General features: G+C 37.6%; 1 protein-coding gene across 2 annotated transcripts in view; it reads left to right on the forward strand.

The window, feature by feature from the left end:
- PLS1 (plastin 1) overlaps positions 1–10,370 on the forward strand; it is a 111,309-nt gene extending 100,939 nt beyond the window's left edge. For both annotated transcript variants that reach the window (XM_050778143.1, XM_050778142.1), the window contains exons 13-16: positions 599–732; positions 1,194–1,317; positions 8,207–8,331; positions 8,578–10,370. In XM_050778143.1, coding sequence (XP_050634100.1) covers positions 599–732; positions 1,194–1,317; positions 8,207–8,331; positions 8,578–8,713 — 519 coding nt within the window. In that variant the 3' untranslated portion in view covers positions 8,714–10,370. The remainder of the gene's footprint in view (positions 1–598; positions 733–1,193; positions 1,318–8,206; positions 8,332–8,577) is intronic.
- The last annotated feature ends 5,002 nt before the right edge of the window (positions 10,371–15,372 follow it).

The following is a 15,372-nucleotide window of genomic DNA, read 5'->3' on the forward strand; positions in this document are numbered from 1 at the left end:
CCACTAATAAGCTATTTCATCTTGGATAGTCAAGAAAATTTTTTTTTGAGACAGAGTTTTTTCTCTGTTGCCCAGGCTGGAGGGCAATGGTGCGATCTTGGCTCACTGCAACCTCCACCTCCCGGGTTCAAGTGATTCTCCTGCCTCAGCCTCCTGAGTAGCTGGAATTACAGGCACCCACCACCACGCCTGGCTACTTTTTGATTTTTAGTAGAGATGAGGTTTCATGTTGGCCAGGCTGGTCTCGAACTCTTGACCTCAGGTGATCCACTTGCTTCGGCCTCCCAAAGTGCTAGGATTACAGGCATGAGCGAACACGCCCGGCCTGGATAGTCAAGACTTTTAGAATAGGAGGGGATCTTAAAACTTTCCAGCCAGTTGTTCCTCTATTTAGGTTAACCCACTCAGTGCTTTAAATCTTCAACTATAAAATGGAAATAATTATGTCCTTGCTTTCCCTGGGTTATTATTATGAAATTGGTCATATAAATTTAAGGTGTCATCATAACTGTTTTTCAGATGGCTGAACTAGGCTGGTGTATTCAGGAGATATGTTTTTAAAAATCTGTTTTATACCCAAACTTTTACTTATTTATAGATTGAAAACTGTAACTATGCAGTGGAACTTGGGAAGAACAAGGCCAAATTTTCCTTGGTTGGCATTGCTGGGCAGGACCTAAATGAAGGGAATTCAACACTTACCCTGGCATTGGTATGGCAGCTGATGAGAAGGTAAAGGCTAATATGTTGGTACCAACACTGCCTGTTTCCTCCAACAAGTAATCTGAACTAAACTTTTAGCTATTTTTGAACAATAATGAACACAGAAGAAATATACAATGTAAAATATTTTAATTTTTAAAGGATTTACTGTTGATTATGGTTTTTTTGTAAATTGTATTTTATTTAAAAATGGGTCAATATCCAGAAACACTATCACTTTTATTAATGCCTCTTAAAAATGGCTTCATAAGGAATTGCTTTAAGTTTTAAAACTACCATGTAGTAGTTTTTGTTTCTGATTAATGAGGTTTGTAACTTTGGAATGTAACTGGGTGCAAATGCCAGACTAAAATTAGAAATATTTGTTAGAACTGAACTGTTCCTTAAGTATTTATCTAAGCATTGATATAAATTATGTGAAAGCAAATTTTACCCTTTTCAGTCTCAAATATACATCTTTTCTGTTGCAGGTACACATTGAATGTGTTATCAGATCTTGGAGAGGGTGAAAAAGTAAATGATGAAATTATTATTAAATGGGTCAATCAGACTCTTAAAAGTGCAAACAAAAAGACTTCTATTTCCAGCTTTAAGGTAAGCAAGACTCTTAAATTTCTTTCTTTTTCCGTTGCTACAGGAAGGAATTTTTTTCTGTTTTGAGACGGAGTGTCGCTCTGTCACCCAGGCTGGAGTGCAGTGGCACGATCTCGGCTCACTGCAAGCTCTGCCTCCCGGGTCATTCTCCCGGGTCATCATTCTCCTGCCTCAGCCTCCCAAGTAGCTGGGACTACAGGTGCCTTCCACCACGCCCAGTTAATTTTTGTGTGTGTGTTTTTAGTAGAGACAGGGTTTCACCATGTTAGCCAGGATGGTCTCGATCTCCTGACCTTGTGATCTGCCCACCTCGGCTTCCCAAAGTGCTGGGATTACAGGCATGAGCCACCGCGCCTGGCCAGGAATGAATTTTTATTGGAAATTACATTGGTTTGGCTTAGAATTATATTGATGTTGTATGTCAGAAACATGATTTATGAGTTTAGGCATACTAATTATTTGGCATGTGTAAACTTGAAATATTCAGTTTTAATTACTAAATTTTTGATTGGTTGTCCAGTTAAGTATAAATGCAGGTTAATATTATCTGACTCTGGTAATCTAATCTTAAAAAATAAACAGAATAGAGCCAAAAAAAATCCAGTTATCAAATGAAAAAGATAAGCCATTGTTTATATAGGACCTATAATGTTTTGTGCTCCCTAGCAGCAGTCTCAGAATTGTATTGACATCATTTCCAAGGCATAACAGAGCCAGCCAAACCGATCCAAGTGGGAACTGAGAAAACTGGTAGGAAGAAAAAATCTTGTCATCTGGCTTCATAATGGCACTTAACACTCACTTCCGAGCATTTGTGGATGATTCATAAAGCACTCAAAATGTAATCTGTACATACCTACCCACTAATTTTCATGCATTTCCATTGTGTTTTGCTTTTGCATGCAAGCCGATGTTAGCTACAAATAAGCATGTCTGCTTGTACACATTCATTCAGTGAGCCTTGTGTTTGTGATTTTATTATGTGTGAAAAACTGCAATCAATTTGTGTTTTTTTACTGAAATAAAGCACAAAGAGATGAAACACTAAGCTATCCTAAGAGATATCTACCCATTTTTATTTCTCTCTTTGCCCTTGCTTTATATGCTTAACAACATTACAAAGTGAAAGAAACGTCAGAAATTTATCAATTCAATCTTCTCATGTTTGCCAAAAACTGAGGCCCAAGGCGGTTTTAATAGGACAGCTGGATATTGGCAGAGATGTTGCCTGAGTCCTAGTTCAATTGCTTTTTTTTTTTTTTTCTTTTTCCTTTTCTATCTTGGAAGAAACTAATGACACTGAGTTTTTGTTACTTCTTCTTTTTTTTTTGAAGTAATTTTCAATCCATGATTTGTCTCTCTGTGTTTTAGACATAGAACACAAAAATATAAAATAGCAATGGGCATTGTATTATAAAATTCTCTAATTGGCAGTTATTCTTTAAAATTGTTATGTTGAAATTATATGCATTTGCACATTAATTTATAGAAAATATTAAGCATGTATATAGCTAATACAATAGAAAATATTTAGGAGCAAATTAATATTTATTGAGCTCCTATTAAGTAACTTTTCTAAGTAAAGAAAAGGGTATAAAGTATAGGAAATTAATTTGGCCCTCAGAGTGTTCACCATTTATTTTAAAGACAAAGATTGTATAACTGAGAAGGTAACAATACTATAGAGTAAATGACAAAATTCAAGTAATACAACTAATATTGTGGATGAAAAGTTTGATCATTTCCAATTGAATGGTCAGTGAAGAGCCGATAAAGACAGCTGGATTTGAACATCATAGATGGCGGGAGGATTTGAATTGGTGGAGAGAAAGGGGGATAACAAACTTAGAAGGGTCCATCTTGAATAAAGGCATGTCTAAGAAAGTTAGGAGAAATAAGATGGTTCCTAAGGGATGTTGTGCAAGACATAAATTGGGTCAAGATTGTGGAGGATTTTGGCCTAAATAAAGGATATTGAGTAAAGGGGGTAATAAGAAAGGCAGTTATTTTAGGAATACTAATCTGCATGTGGTGAACAGGATGGGGAGGGAGAATAGTGTAACTGCAAGGACAGTGCAGAAGAATCCAAGGCAGTACTCAAGGTGTGAAGTAATAAGGGGGTTGGGGCTGGGAATGGAAATGGTAAGATTAGAAAGCTATAAGTTATTGCAAAAGAAGAACTAGGATTTGGCTTCCTGATTCGGGGAAGAAGAGGGGAGGGAAGAGCCAAAACTCTTGATGTTTTGGGCACGGGTAACTGGAAAACAGATAACACTAATAGAAATGGGGATGTCATGAGGTACAGCTTCTTCCTGGAAAAGGTGATGAATTCAGTTTTAGGCCTGAATTTGAGGTAATTTTAGGAAAATGGGGGTGGTGAAAGGAGACATTAAAACTGGAAAGACAGACTTGGTGATCAGTTGAATAAAAGAGTTGAGAAATGGGAGTGCATAAACCTTTTAAGGGAGAGCAACCATAGAGAACAGCCGACTTGAGAGTTTGGCTCTACTTAGAACTGAGGTGGCAGAAACATCGCAAAAGTGCTTGGCATTTTGCATATGCTTAATGATAAAATCTTTAAAGAGAGCACAAATAGTGAAGAAATGAGGCAGTGAATGCTAAAACATAGTTGAGGTGAGGGAGGCTTTTTTCCAACTACAGAAGTCATTATGTTTGAAGGCTATATTAAGTGGTACTAGCAGAAAAAACATTTTAATTATAATCAAAGTAGCACTATAGGAATTTCAGAAAAGACAAATTTACCCTTTTTAGCCACAAAATAAATTTCTCTTGCTAAGAAGATAGAGAAGGTGGTATATCAGCAAATAATAATCATAATTACCATTTATTGAGTCCTTTGTGTCACTGTGTTAAGCACTTTACATATTGTTTCTTTTAATTAAATACTCTGAGCAAAAAGGTGAGCATTAGAGAAGTTAAGTAACTGTCTACTGTCATACAACTTTTAAGCAGAACAGCTGGGTTTCATATCCAGGTCTGTCTATGCACAAGTGGAAAGCCAAGCTTTGGAGTTTTATGGTCCTGGGTTGACTCTTGGCTGAGCTACTGATTAGCTGTGTAACATACTGCTCATTTATTACATAAATATTCAAAGCTTGCCCTGTGTCAGCTGCCTTGCTAGTAGCTGTGACTACATAGTGCCCTCAAAGAGCTCACTATTCAGGGAAGGTGGCAAATAAAACAAGAATCACACTATGGGGTGTCAGCAATACTATATAAATTAGCTAAGCGGGGGAGTGTGGGCCACATGAGAAGGGCATCTGTTTTACAGAAACCTTAGCAGTTTATACTAACAGCAGGGCTACATCTACTGATGAATAAACTACTGGCTCAGCATTTAGTATCTGTGTGACCATGGGCAAGTTATTAATTTCTCTATCTTCAGTTTCCCCATATCTAAAATGGGGAAATTAATAATCCCTATCTACTAAGATTGTTGTTAGACTACGTAAGTTAACAAAATGTAAAGAGCTTAACAGTACCTAGCACATATTAAGGGCTCAATAAATGGGGCTTACCACGCTGTTGGCATTGCTAATATATAAAGGGCATCATATGTGGTGGGGCAGGGGAGTCTGCTGAGCCTTTTAGGGAAGTCTGGTGGCCACATCACTGTTTTTCTACATTTATTTATTTATTTAATTTTTTTGAGATGGAGTCTCGCTCTGTTGCCCAGGCTGGAGTGCAGTGGCGCAATCTCAGCTCACTTCAACCTCCGCCTCCCAGGGTCAGGCAATTCTGCCTCAGCCTCCTGAGTAGCTGGGACTACAGGCGCCCGCCACCACGCCCAACTAATTTTTTGTATTTTTAGTAGAGACGGGGTTTCACTGTGTTAGCCAGAATGGTCTCAATCTCCTTACCTCATGATCTGCCTGCCTTGGCCTCCCAAAGTGTTGGGATTACAGGTGTGAACCACCATGCCCGGCCTTTCCATTTTTATTTTTTAAAATGACAGAAACAGCAGTGGAATGAAATGTTCTAATATGTATCAAATAAAGGGAAAAATGATTATCTTGAAAATCAAGCTCTAGGTAATTCTAGATTAAGATAATGAAATTCTTTTTGCTGAGGTCATTTCTTTATGATTAACTTAAGGAAATAAAAGGAAAAATAGTGGAAATGTATTTATATACTAACCTAAGGGTTTTCACTGTAACCCCTTTCCCTTTGCAAAAGTAAAATGTCTTTCACTGATAATGTACGAGTTGGAGGATTTGGAAGACAGGGCTATTTTATCGAAAACAAGAAGATAAGAGATCTGATACAATCTTTAGAAACTTAAAATTTTCATTCAACTCAGTAGAAGCTTTACCCAAAGTAACTCATAAGAAAATGGGTGGGAAAAATACTTGTTTCCTAAATCTAAGTGAAATATTTAAAATAACACATATAAATAAGGAATCAAATTATAGCACAATTAAGTCACTTGTCTTTTAAAAAATTAATCATAAATATATGAAAGATAAGCCCATAGAAATTAAAATTTATTCTAGAATGAAATAAATATTATTTTTAGAAAGTATAATACAGTACACATTTAGAATCATCTAGAGAGCTTATCAAAAATGTAGATTCCCAGCCTCATTCATAGATAACCTGACATTAGTTTGAGTGGAGCTAGATTTGCACTTTTAACAAGTACCCCATATAATTTTCATGTGGGTGGTCTGCAGACTACATATTGAGCAAACAGGTATGATAATTTCTCAGAAACAGAGAAGATACGAAAAGCAGATCCAGATTACCAGCATCAGATAGACTTAAAGGACCTAATTATTTTTACCCTTACCCCTGCCCAAAGATCTGTATCATAAAATGAACATTCCTAATAAGAATATTACCCCTGCCCAAAGATCTGTATCATAAAATGAACATTCCTAATAAGAATATAAATTTTTGTAAAATTAATAAGTGAGGCCGGGCACAGTGGCTCACGTCTGTAATCCCAGCACTTTGGGAGGCTAAGGTAGGCGGATCATGAGGTCAGGAGATTGAGACCATCCTGGCTAACACGGTGAAACCCTGTCTCTACTAAAAATACAAAAAAAATTAGCCAGGCATGGTGGCGGGCACCTGTAGTCCTAGCTACTCAGGAGGCTGAGGCAGGAGAATGGCCAGAACCCAGGAGGCAGAGCTTGTAGTGAGCCAAAATCACGCCACTGCACTCCAGCCTGGGCAACAGAGTGAGACTCCGTGTCAAAAAAAAAAAAAAGTAATAAATGAAGTGGCTGATCGTGGTTCAAAGAAGCCTGTTACTGTTCTTCACATGGCTTCAAATTGTTTTATTAGATATTAAGAACTGACATTTGGCTAGAGCCTATACTAGATGCTTTCACCTATACCACCTCAATATTCCTAAGAATCCTATGACATTCTACTTTAGAGATTAGGAAAGGGTGCTCTGGCTTCAAGTAACAGAAACCCAATTTCAAGTGGTTTAAACTGAAAGGAAAGGTATTGACCACAATAACAGTAATCCAGAGTTAGGGTAGACTTCTGGATTGGTTGAACCAATAATTGAAGAATGTCATTCGGAACTCAATTTTTTTTTCCCATCTCTGCTTTGCCATCTAATGTGCCAGCTTCACCCTAAAGCTGGTTTTCCTTTTGATCATAGGATAGTTGCTGCTTGTGACAGAGGTTTCATCCGCCATTCACATCCAGGAGGAGCGGTTGCTGGCTTTCCATAACATAGGCCCAAATTAAATCACTGTGGTAATAGAATAGGATTCCTCTATTTGGCTTAGACCAGTGTTTTGAAACCTTAAAAGAAAATTATCCTCTAAGGAGTATTTTTAGACATTTTTTCCCTTTTTCTCTCTCTCCCATGAAATTTTAATGCAGAGATACACTGTATACCTACCTGTTCATGCACTGCATGCTTTATACATAAAAAAGGTTATCACCCTGCCTCCATTGAGAATGCTTGACCTAGGTTAATTTAGATTCACTCCTGGAACTGTGAATGTCGGCTTTCCTTGAAGCTTATGTTTATGTGAAGGAGGTATGGATATAGAGCAAAAATATGGGTTCTATTTGTATAGAAGAAGTAAAGAGTGGGTAGATTCTGGGTAGGCAAGCAGTGGTGGCCACTATTCAAGCTGAGAGAGAGAACAAATAATTTGTTCAAGTACTGATAAGTGGTAAAAATCAGTTCAGACCAGGATGTCTGATTTCATCTGCAATGCACTATTCACTACAATTTAGTTGTCTATTTTTAGCTTGCCTTGGTGGTAACTTCAAAATGCTCTTGGGCATTTTAGAGTCAGACTGTCATGGGTTCAAATACCAGTTCTGTATTTACTGGTTGTGTAAACAAGTCATTTGAGCTATCTTAGGAACTTCATGTTCTTCATCTTTTTTAAAAAAAGAATTCCTTTACTATCAATATGCTAGGGTTTAAAAGGTGGATTAAGTAAACTAAAACATGTAAAACAATAAGAACAATGTCTTTGTAAATGTTCCCTTTCGCTATTTCATTTTTCTTTCTGAAAAATATTAAGGGAAGGCTTTGGGATTTATGGTCTAAGAAATATATGAGTAGAATTTAAAAACTGTTAATTAAAAATTCATCTACTCCCTTTCAAAAGATGTGTATTTTTTACAGAATAGAGACTAGAGTTAGCATACTTAGGAGCTATCATGTCCACAAACCTTATTCAGGTATGCTGACAACTCTATATAAAGATTTAAGGAAAAGCATATTTTAAATGGTTTATTTATGTGTGCTGGTTGCAGAAAAGCTGAACGTTAGGTTAGGTACAAATAATTTATAGATTGCCTTCAGTTATATGATCAGAAGAGTCTGAAAATAATGAAAATTAAAGGTCAGAAGATTATGAATGTTCATCTATGCTTTGTTTTCTAGGATAAATCTATAAGCACAAGTTTACCTGTTCTAGATTTAATAGATGCCATTGCACCAAATGCAGTTCGTCAAGAAATGATCAGGAGAGAAAACTTATCTGATGAGGACAAGCTGAACAATGCTAAGTAAGCCTTTATGGTTTATATTAGAACACAGTGGCCCTTTAATTCTCTAAAATCCTTATAGGAAAGGTTACTATGCCCTTAAAATTCATATTTTTAAATATAACTTGTATGGGGAATATGATTTAAGACTCACAAACTTAACCTTTTCGTAAAATTAATCTTGTCACAATATTTCACTCTTTTGTTAAAATATGTTAAGTGAAAACACAGTGGATAACACCAAGATATTTTTCTTGTCTCTTCAAGATATGCCATTTCAGTTGCTCGGAAGATCGGTGCCCGGATATATGCATTACCTGACGACCTCGTAGAAGTAAAACCAAAGATGGTTATGACGGTGTTTGCATGCTTAATGGGAAAAGGACTGAACAGAATAAAATAATCATTTCACATGATTTTCTGCCACATTAAACATATTGTATGCCTCACAGTTTACAGGATACTGAAATGTAGTGGGTGTGTAAAACCAGAGATTATTTGTATGTTCAAAATAGTTATATATTCATTAATGAATTCAATATCCTGTTCATACTAGTTAGAGCTGGTCAGCCTTTTTGGATAACACAGTTAATTTACCAACTGATAAAGATAATAAAATATATTCATAATCAAGCTGATACTTCATGATTAAATTATTTTTGTTGCTTAAAAGTCATATTAAGACTAATTCTTTTTTATGGTTCAGAAAAGATGAATACAAAAGTTTTTGCAGGTTCTGCTGTGAAATGTGTTTTGATTTTTTTTGTGTGTTAATTTTGATCATAAATGCATTCATACTCATAATCCAGTTTAATCCTTTTATTTGCTTCCTCCAACTATTTAAAGTGGTCCAAAAACACTTTTCTGTAAGTTTCTATACTGTCTAAAACCTTCTGGTGACAAGAATTGTTTATTAATATCAAACTTTTTATATATGAGAACTAATTCTTGAATAAACCCCAAAGTTCACTCTCTTGTTTAAGTAGCAGCAGCTTTTTACTTAAAATTTAATTTTAACTACATTGATACCTTACATATCCTAGTTTGGTAATACAGCTTTAACTATGTCATCCAACACATATATGTTGGTAGGATGTTATTAGAGATACATGTGTGCATATATATTTTTTTGCACCTGTATCACCCAGCTTTTCATAAGTGGTATGTATAATTGGTCATTCAGCCAACCATCAGTATTTTTCCCCCACAACATGTGTAACACTTTTCAGTTTGTGGATATTGGATACATTAAGATTTCTTTTTATAAGTATTCATTTTGAATGTGCATATAGTTATTTGACTCCTTCCAAATACTTGTAGCCAAACATTGGCTAGAACACCCCAAGATATGTTGATACTATCCTGTTAGCTTCATATTATACTTGCTAATTTAGGTCTCTATAGAAGCCCTATATAATTTAGAATATGCCCACTGAGTATCTTTATTAGAAAGTAACATAAAGCTATATTAATATAGAGTATTTTCATTTGTTTTTTCATAGCCCGTTACAAATTGGCAATGTTTGGTTAATGTTCGTGTTACTTGGAAATCGCTACAGCTTGGCCCTATTTTTTTCCTAAATTTTTAGCATTAATCCAATTCTGCTGCTAACAACTGAAGCCAGAAATCTACTTCCTCCATCTTCCACTCTTAGTGCAGTGAGCAATACTGTTGTGCAACAAAAATGTCACTTTATCCCAGTGTGAATGAGTAGTCTAAATTCCCCTTCTACCATTGATTTAAACATACATGTTGGTAAGACTGAGACTGCCCATGTGTTTAGATAGAATTTTTTAAATGAAATGATCAGGTGGAATTTTGAAATATATTCTCCTACAAAAGAGATTTCTTTCCCTTTTATATTTTGATGATTGTTTTCTTATATGAAGATTAAGATATGTTCTTGCTCTTTTATAAGATTATTTAAATTATGTTTCCCTCTGATTTTTTTTTTCACTATTGTATTTACTAAGTTATTGGATTTACATGAAATCTGGCACTTTTAGGGTGTTCTTTTTCTCACAGAGTATATTTAATAAAAATGCTGTGTATATAGAAATGTGTTTGTATTTATTTCATTTGAAGAAAAATATTCAGCCTTGAAAATTAGTCTAGCATAAACTTATTTTCCAGAAAAGAAAACAGTTCCTAAATGAGTTAGTAAAACAAAAAAAAATTGTATTTGATAATTTCTTTGAAGATGAGGGTATGTTCTTAAATATGAATAATTATTAGAAACCAACTGTGTGATTACTACAATTTAGTTTGTGCTGAAATAATTCAGGTGAATCAATCCATTCACAAATTTATCATCTATTTTGATCCAGATACTATGCTATACACTGGGGATTCAGCTGAGAAAAATACAGATGAAGTCCCCTGACCTCATGTATCATATCCATGTATCATATCCTAGTAGAGAGACAATTTGTAAATAGGAATTTTAGATAGTGATATGCAGTAGAAGAAATAACATAGGGTAACGTGATATAGACTGACTTGGGAAATGGGGTGGAGATTATTTGTATTGGGGTGAACATGGAAGGTCTCTCTAAGGATATTTGTGCTATGAGTGTTCAGCAGAGAGAACAAATGTAAAGAACCCGAGGCAGGCAGTCCTGTAGGCATCCTAGAAGACAAACAGGCGAACGTGACCTGAGAGTACTGAGGGAGAGGCAGAGTCTAGAGATGGAGATGGGGTCTAGGGTATCGTAGGACTAGATCTAAATCTGGATTTTTTTTTTTCTTCTCTGACTGAAGTCATGACTGCTCTTTTGTATATGTGGTTTGGGTAAGCTGCTTGAAGTAATATGCTGCTTCTGAATCTTGGATGCTATTGTTCATCATAACTCCACCACTGGTCTCTGTATCGCCTGTGTAGAAAAAACTGATAGACTGCATAGATTATGTTAAAATACCCCAATTTATGCTGGATAAAGAGTGTACCAGACCAGGCACAGTGGCTCATACCTATAATCTCAGCACCTTGGGAGGCCAAGGTGGGAGGACTGCTTGAGGCCAGGAGTTTGAGATCAGCCTGGGCAACATAGACTCTTGCTACAAAATCTTAATTTTTTTTGAGACAGAGTCTCACTCTGTCACCCAGGCTGGAGTGCAGTTGCACGATCTCGGCTCACTGCAACCTCTGCCTCCCGGGTTCAAGTGATTCTCGTGCTTCAGCCTCCTGAGTAGCTGGGATTACAAGTTTGCATCACCACGCCTGGCTATTTTTTGTGTGTGTTTTTAGTAGAGACAGGGTTTCACCATGTTGGCCAGGCTGGTCTCGAACTCCTGACCTCAAGCAATCTTCCCACCTCAGCCTCCCAAGGTACTGGGATTATAGGCATGAGCCACTGGGCCCAGCCCTTAATTTTTTTTTTAATTAGATGGGTGTGGTGGTATACACCTGTACTCCTAGCTACTTGGGAGGCTGAGGTGGGAGGACTGGGTGACACAGCAAGACGCTGTCTCTTAAAAACAACCAAAGGTGTATCAGAGAGGTAAGAGAGGATTTCTGCATCTGAGATGATCCAAAAAGACTTCTGAAGAACAGGGTGCAGTTGCCACATTGGCTTAGTTTGAAGTAGGAACAGTCCCCCAACCCCGAGCACTTTGAAAGGCCTCCTAGGATTATCTACTAAAGTAGGTTGGGATTCCCCAGTCTTAGAAATTAATCCAGCCCCTACGGGAGTCCTCTGGATAAAGAATCACCTAAGTCCAGCAACTCGCAAATGTCTCGGATTAAAGTGAAGCTGTATCTACATGGCGCTCTATCTCGCCTGCTCTCCTGCTATATCACATGTGCGACATAGTTCTGAGCCATCTAAATTTTTTCCCTCAAACACGAAATTTTGGGTACATCAGGATTAGTGTTTTTCTGCTACTAACTAAAAATTGTGCTGCACTATAGATAGTGTAAGCACACACGCATAGATACAAATACGTGCCACTGTTCACTGGCCACAAATTTACAATGAACAATCTTGACATTCCACCAACTAAACAAACTTGGAACTGTATTAAAGATTACAAAATGAGGAAGATTTACCATCTACTAGAGATAAGACAGAAAACAAATGCAATAGATTATCAACTGTTTTGAAGTAAATACATGAAAATGTTTGAAAGGACAGTCTGCTAAGGCCTCTTAGAGAAGATCTAACAAAGACTTTGAATTATGAGAAAGTTTTATTTAGGAAATTTCGGGAGTTAAAGTGTTGGCGAGACAGGGATGGAACATACCAGCCTGAACAGGATAGGGAGTATTTCCCCCAAATATAAGGTACTCTGAAGCAAATTTATGTATTCTCTTAAAAATCTAAAACTTTAAAGGCACAATTTAGATTTTTCTATATGATTATGGGAAGCAATAGGAATTAATCAAGAGGCATAATTTCCAGTTTCTCCTCCATTATCTTTTAAAAGCGGAAGACAATAGCAACTCTATAATGGTAATAATAATTTAAAAGTTTGGTTAAAAATAAATTATTTGGCAGGGTACGATGACTCAGGCCTCTAATTCTAGCACTTTGGGAGGTCAAGGTGTCGGGGGGCACTTGAACCCAGGAGTTCAAGGCCAAACTGGGCAACACAGTGCGACCCCTTGTCTACAAAAAAACTTTAAAAAGTTAGCCGGGTGTGGTGGCCTGCGCTTCTCGTTCCAGCTACTCAGAAAATTGAGGTGGGAGGATTGCTGGAGCCCAGAAAGTTGACGCTGCAATGAGCTATGATCGTGCCACCGCACTCCAGCCTGGGCCACACAGCAAGACCCTCTGGGAAGAAGACAGGAGGGAAGGAGCACTTATTGAGCTTCATTCCATTCTTGCCCAAATAACAGATCTATCTTTTAAAATCAGATTAATAAACATGATGACAAACTTATCCAATAGTTACATGTCCGTACCTTTGAATTAATTGCATGTGTGACAACAGGAATCTTATGCCAATTTCAGATCACAAACCAGTTGTTAAAAAAATATACAGCCTCGGCCAGGTATGGTGGCTTATGCCTCTAATCCCAGCACTTTGGGAGGCTGAGGCAGGCAGATCACAAGGTCAGGAGTTCAAGACCAGCTTGATCAACATGGTGAAACCCTGTCTCTAGTAAAAATACACAAAATTAGCTGGGCATGGTGGTGGGCGCCTGTAATCCCAGCTACTCAGGAAGCTGAGGCAGGAGAATCACTTGAACCCGGGAGGGAGAGGTTGCAGTGAGCTGAGATTGCGCCATTGCATTCCAGCCAGAACGATGGTGCGAGACTCCATCTCAAAAAAAAAAAAAAAAAAAAAAAAAAAAGAAAGAAAGAAAGAAAAAGAGGCCAGGCGCAGTGGCTCACACTTGTAATCCCAGCACTTTAGGAGGCCAAGACGGGCAGATCACGAGGTCAAGAGATTGAGATCATCCTGGACAACACGGTGAAACCCCGTCTCTACTAAAAATACAAAAATTAGCTGGGCGCAGTGGTGCATGCCTGTAATCCCAGCGACTCAGGAGGCTGAGGCAGGAGAATCACTTGAACCCGGGAGGCAGAAGTTGCAGTGAGCCAAGATCGTAGCACTGCACTCCAGCTTGGTGACACAGGAAGACTCCATCTCAAAACACAAACAAACTATATATATATATATATATATATATAATTTTTTTTTTACACACACACACACAGCCTCGAGAGACCTGCAGATGGTTCACATCATAGGACTCAGTGCAGACAACCCCCAGTACCAGCCCAGAGCCTGATAGACTTGCTGGGTGCCTAGATCCAGAAGAGAGAGAACAATCACCATAGCTTGGCTCTCAGGAAGCCACATCCCTAGGAAAAGGGGGAGAGTACAACATCAAGGGAATACCCCATGGGACAAATGAATCTGAACAGCAGCCTTGAGCCCTAGACCTTCCCTCTGACATAGCCTACCCAAATGAGAAGGAACCAGAAAAACAATTCCAGTAATATGACAAAACAAGGCTCTTTAACCGCCCCCACCAAAAAATCACATTAGCTCACCAGCAATGGATCCAAACCAAGACGAAATCCCTGATTTACCTGAAAAAGAATTCAGAAGGTCAGTTATTAAGCTAATCAAAGAGGCACCAGAGAAAGGTGAAGCCCAATTTAAAGAAATCAAAAAAATAATAGAGGAAATGAGGGGAGGCCAGGAATGGTGGCTCATACCTGTAATCCTAGCACTTTGGGAGGCCGAGGTGGGTGGATCACTTGAGGCCAGGAGTTCAAGGCCAGCCTGAGCAACATGGCGAAACCCCACCTCTACTAAAAAAAAAGAAAAACCAAACAAACAAAGAAACAACAACAACAACAACAAAAAGAGGGAGAAACCTTCAGTGAAATAGCATAAATAAAAAACAATCAAAACTTCAGGAAACAATGGATGCACTTAGAGAAATGCAAAATGCTCTGGAAAGTCTCAGCGATAGAATCGAACAAGCAGAAGAAAGAACTTTAGAGCTCGAAGACAAGGTTTTCAAATTAATCCAATCCAACAAACACAAAGAAAAAAGAATAAGGAAAAAATGAACAAAGCCTCCAAGAAGTCTGGGATTATGTTAAACAACCAAACCTAAGAATAATTGGCATTCTTGTGGAAGAAGAGAAATCTAAGAGTTTGGAAAACATATTTGGGGGAATAATTGAGGAAAACTTCCCCAGCCTTGCTAAAGACCTAGACATCCAAATACAAGAAGCTCAAAGAACACCTGGGAAATTCATTACAAAAAGATCGTCGCCTATGCACACTGTCATCAGGTTATCAAAAGTTAAAATGAAGGAAAGAATCTTAAGAGCTATGAGGCAAAAGCACCAGGTAACCTGCAAAGGAAAATCTATCAGATTAACAGCAGATTTCTCAGAAGAAACCCTACAAGTTAGAAGGGACTGGGGCCTTATCTTCAGTCTTCTTAAACAAAACAATTATCACCCAAAAATTTTGTATCAGCGAAACTAAGCTTCACAAATGAAGGAAAGATACGGTTTTTTTCAGACAAATGCTGAGTGAATTCACCACTATCAAGCCAGCACTATAAGAACTGCTAAAAGGAGCTCTAAATC

The sequence above is a fragment of the Macaca thibetana genome, chromosome 2 (assembly GCF_024542745.1).
Source record: "Macaca thibetana thibetana isolate TM-01 chromosome 2, ASM2454274v1, whole genome shotgun sequence".
Lineage (NCBI taxonomy): Eukaryota > Metazoa > Chordata > Mammalia > Primates > Cercopithecidae > Macaca > Macaca thibetana.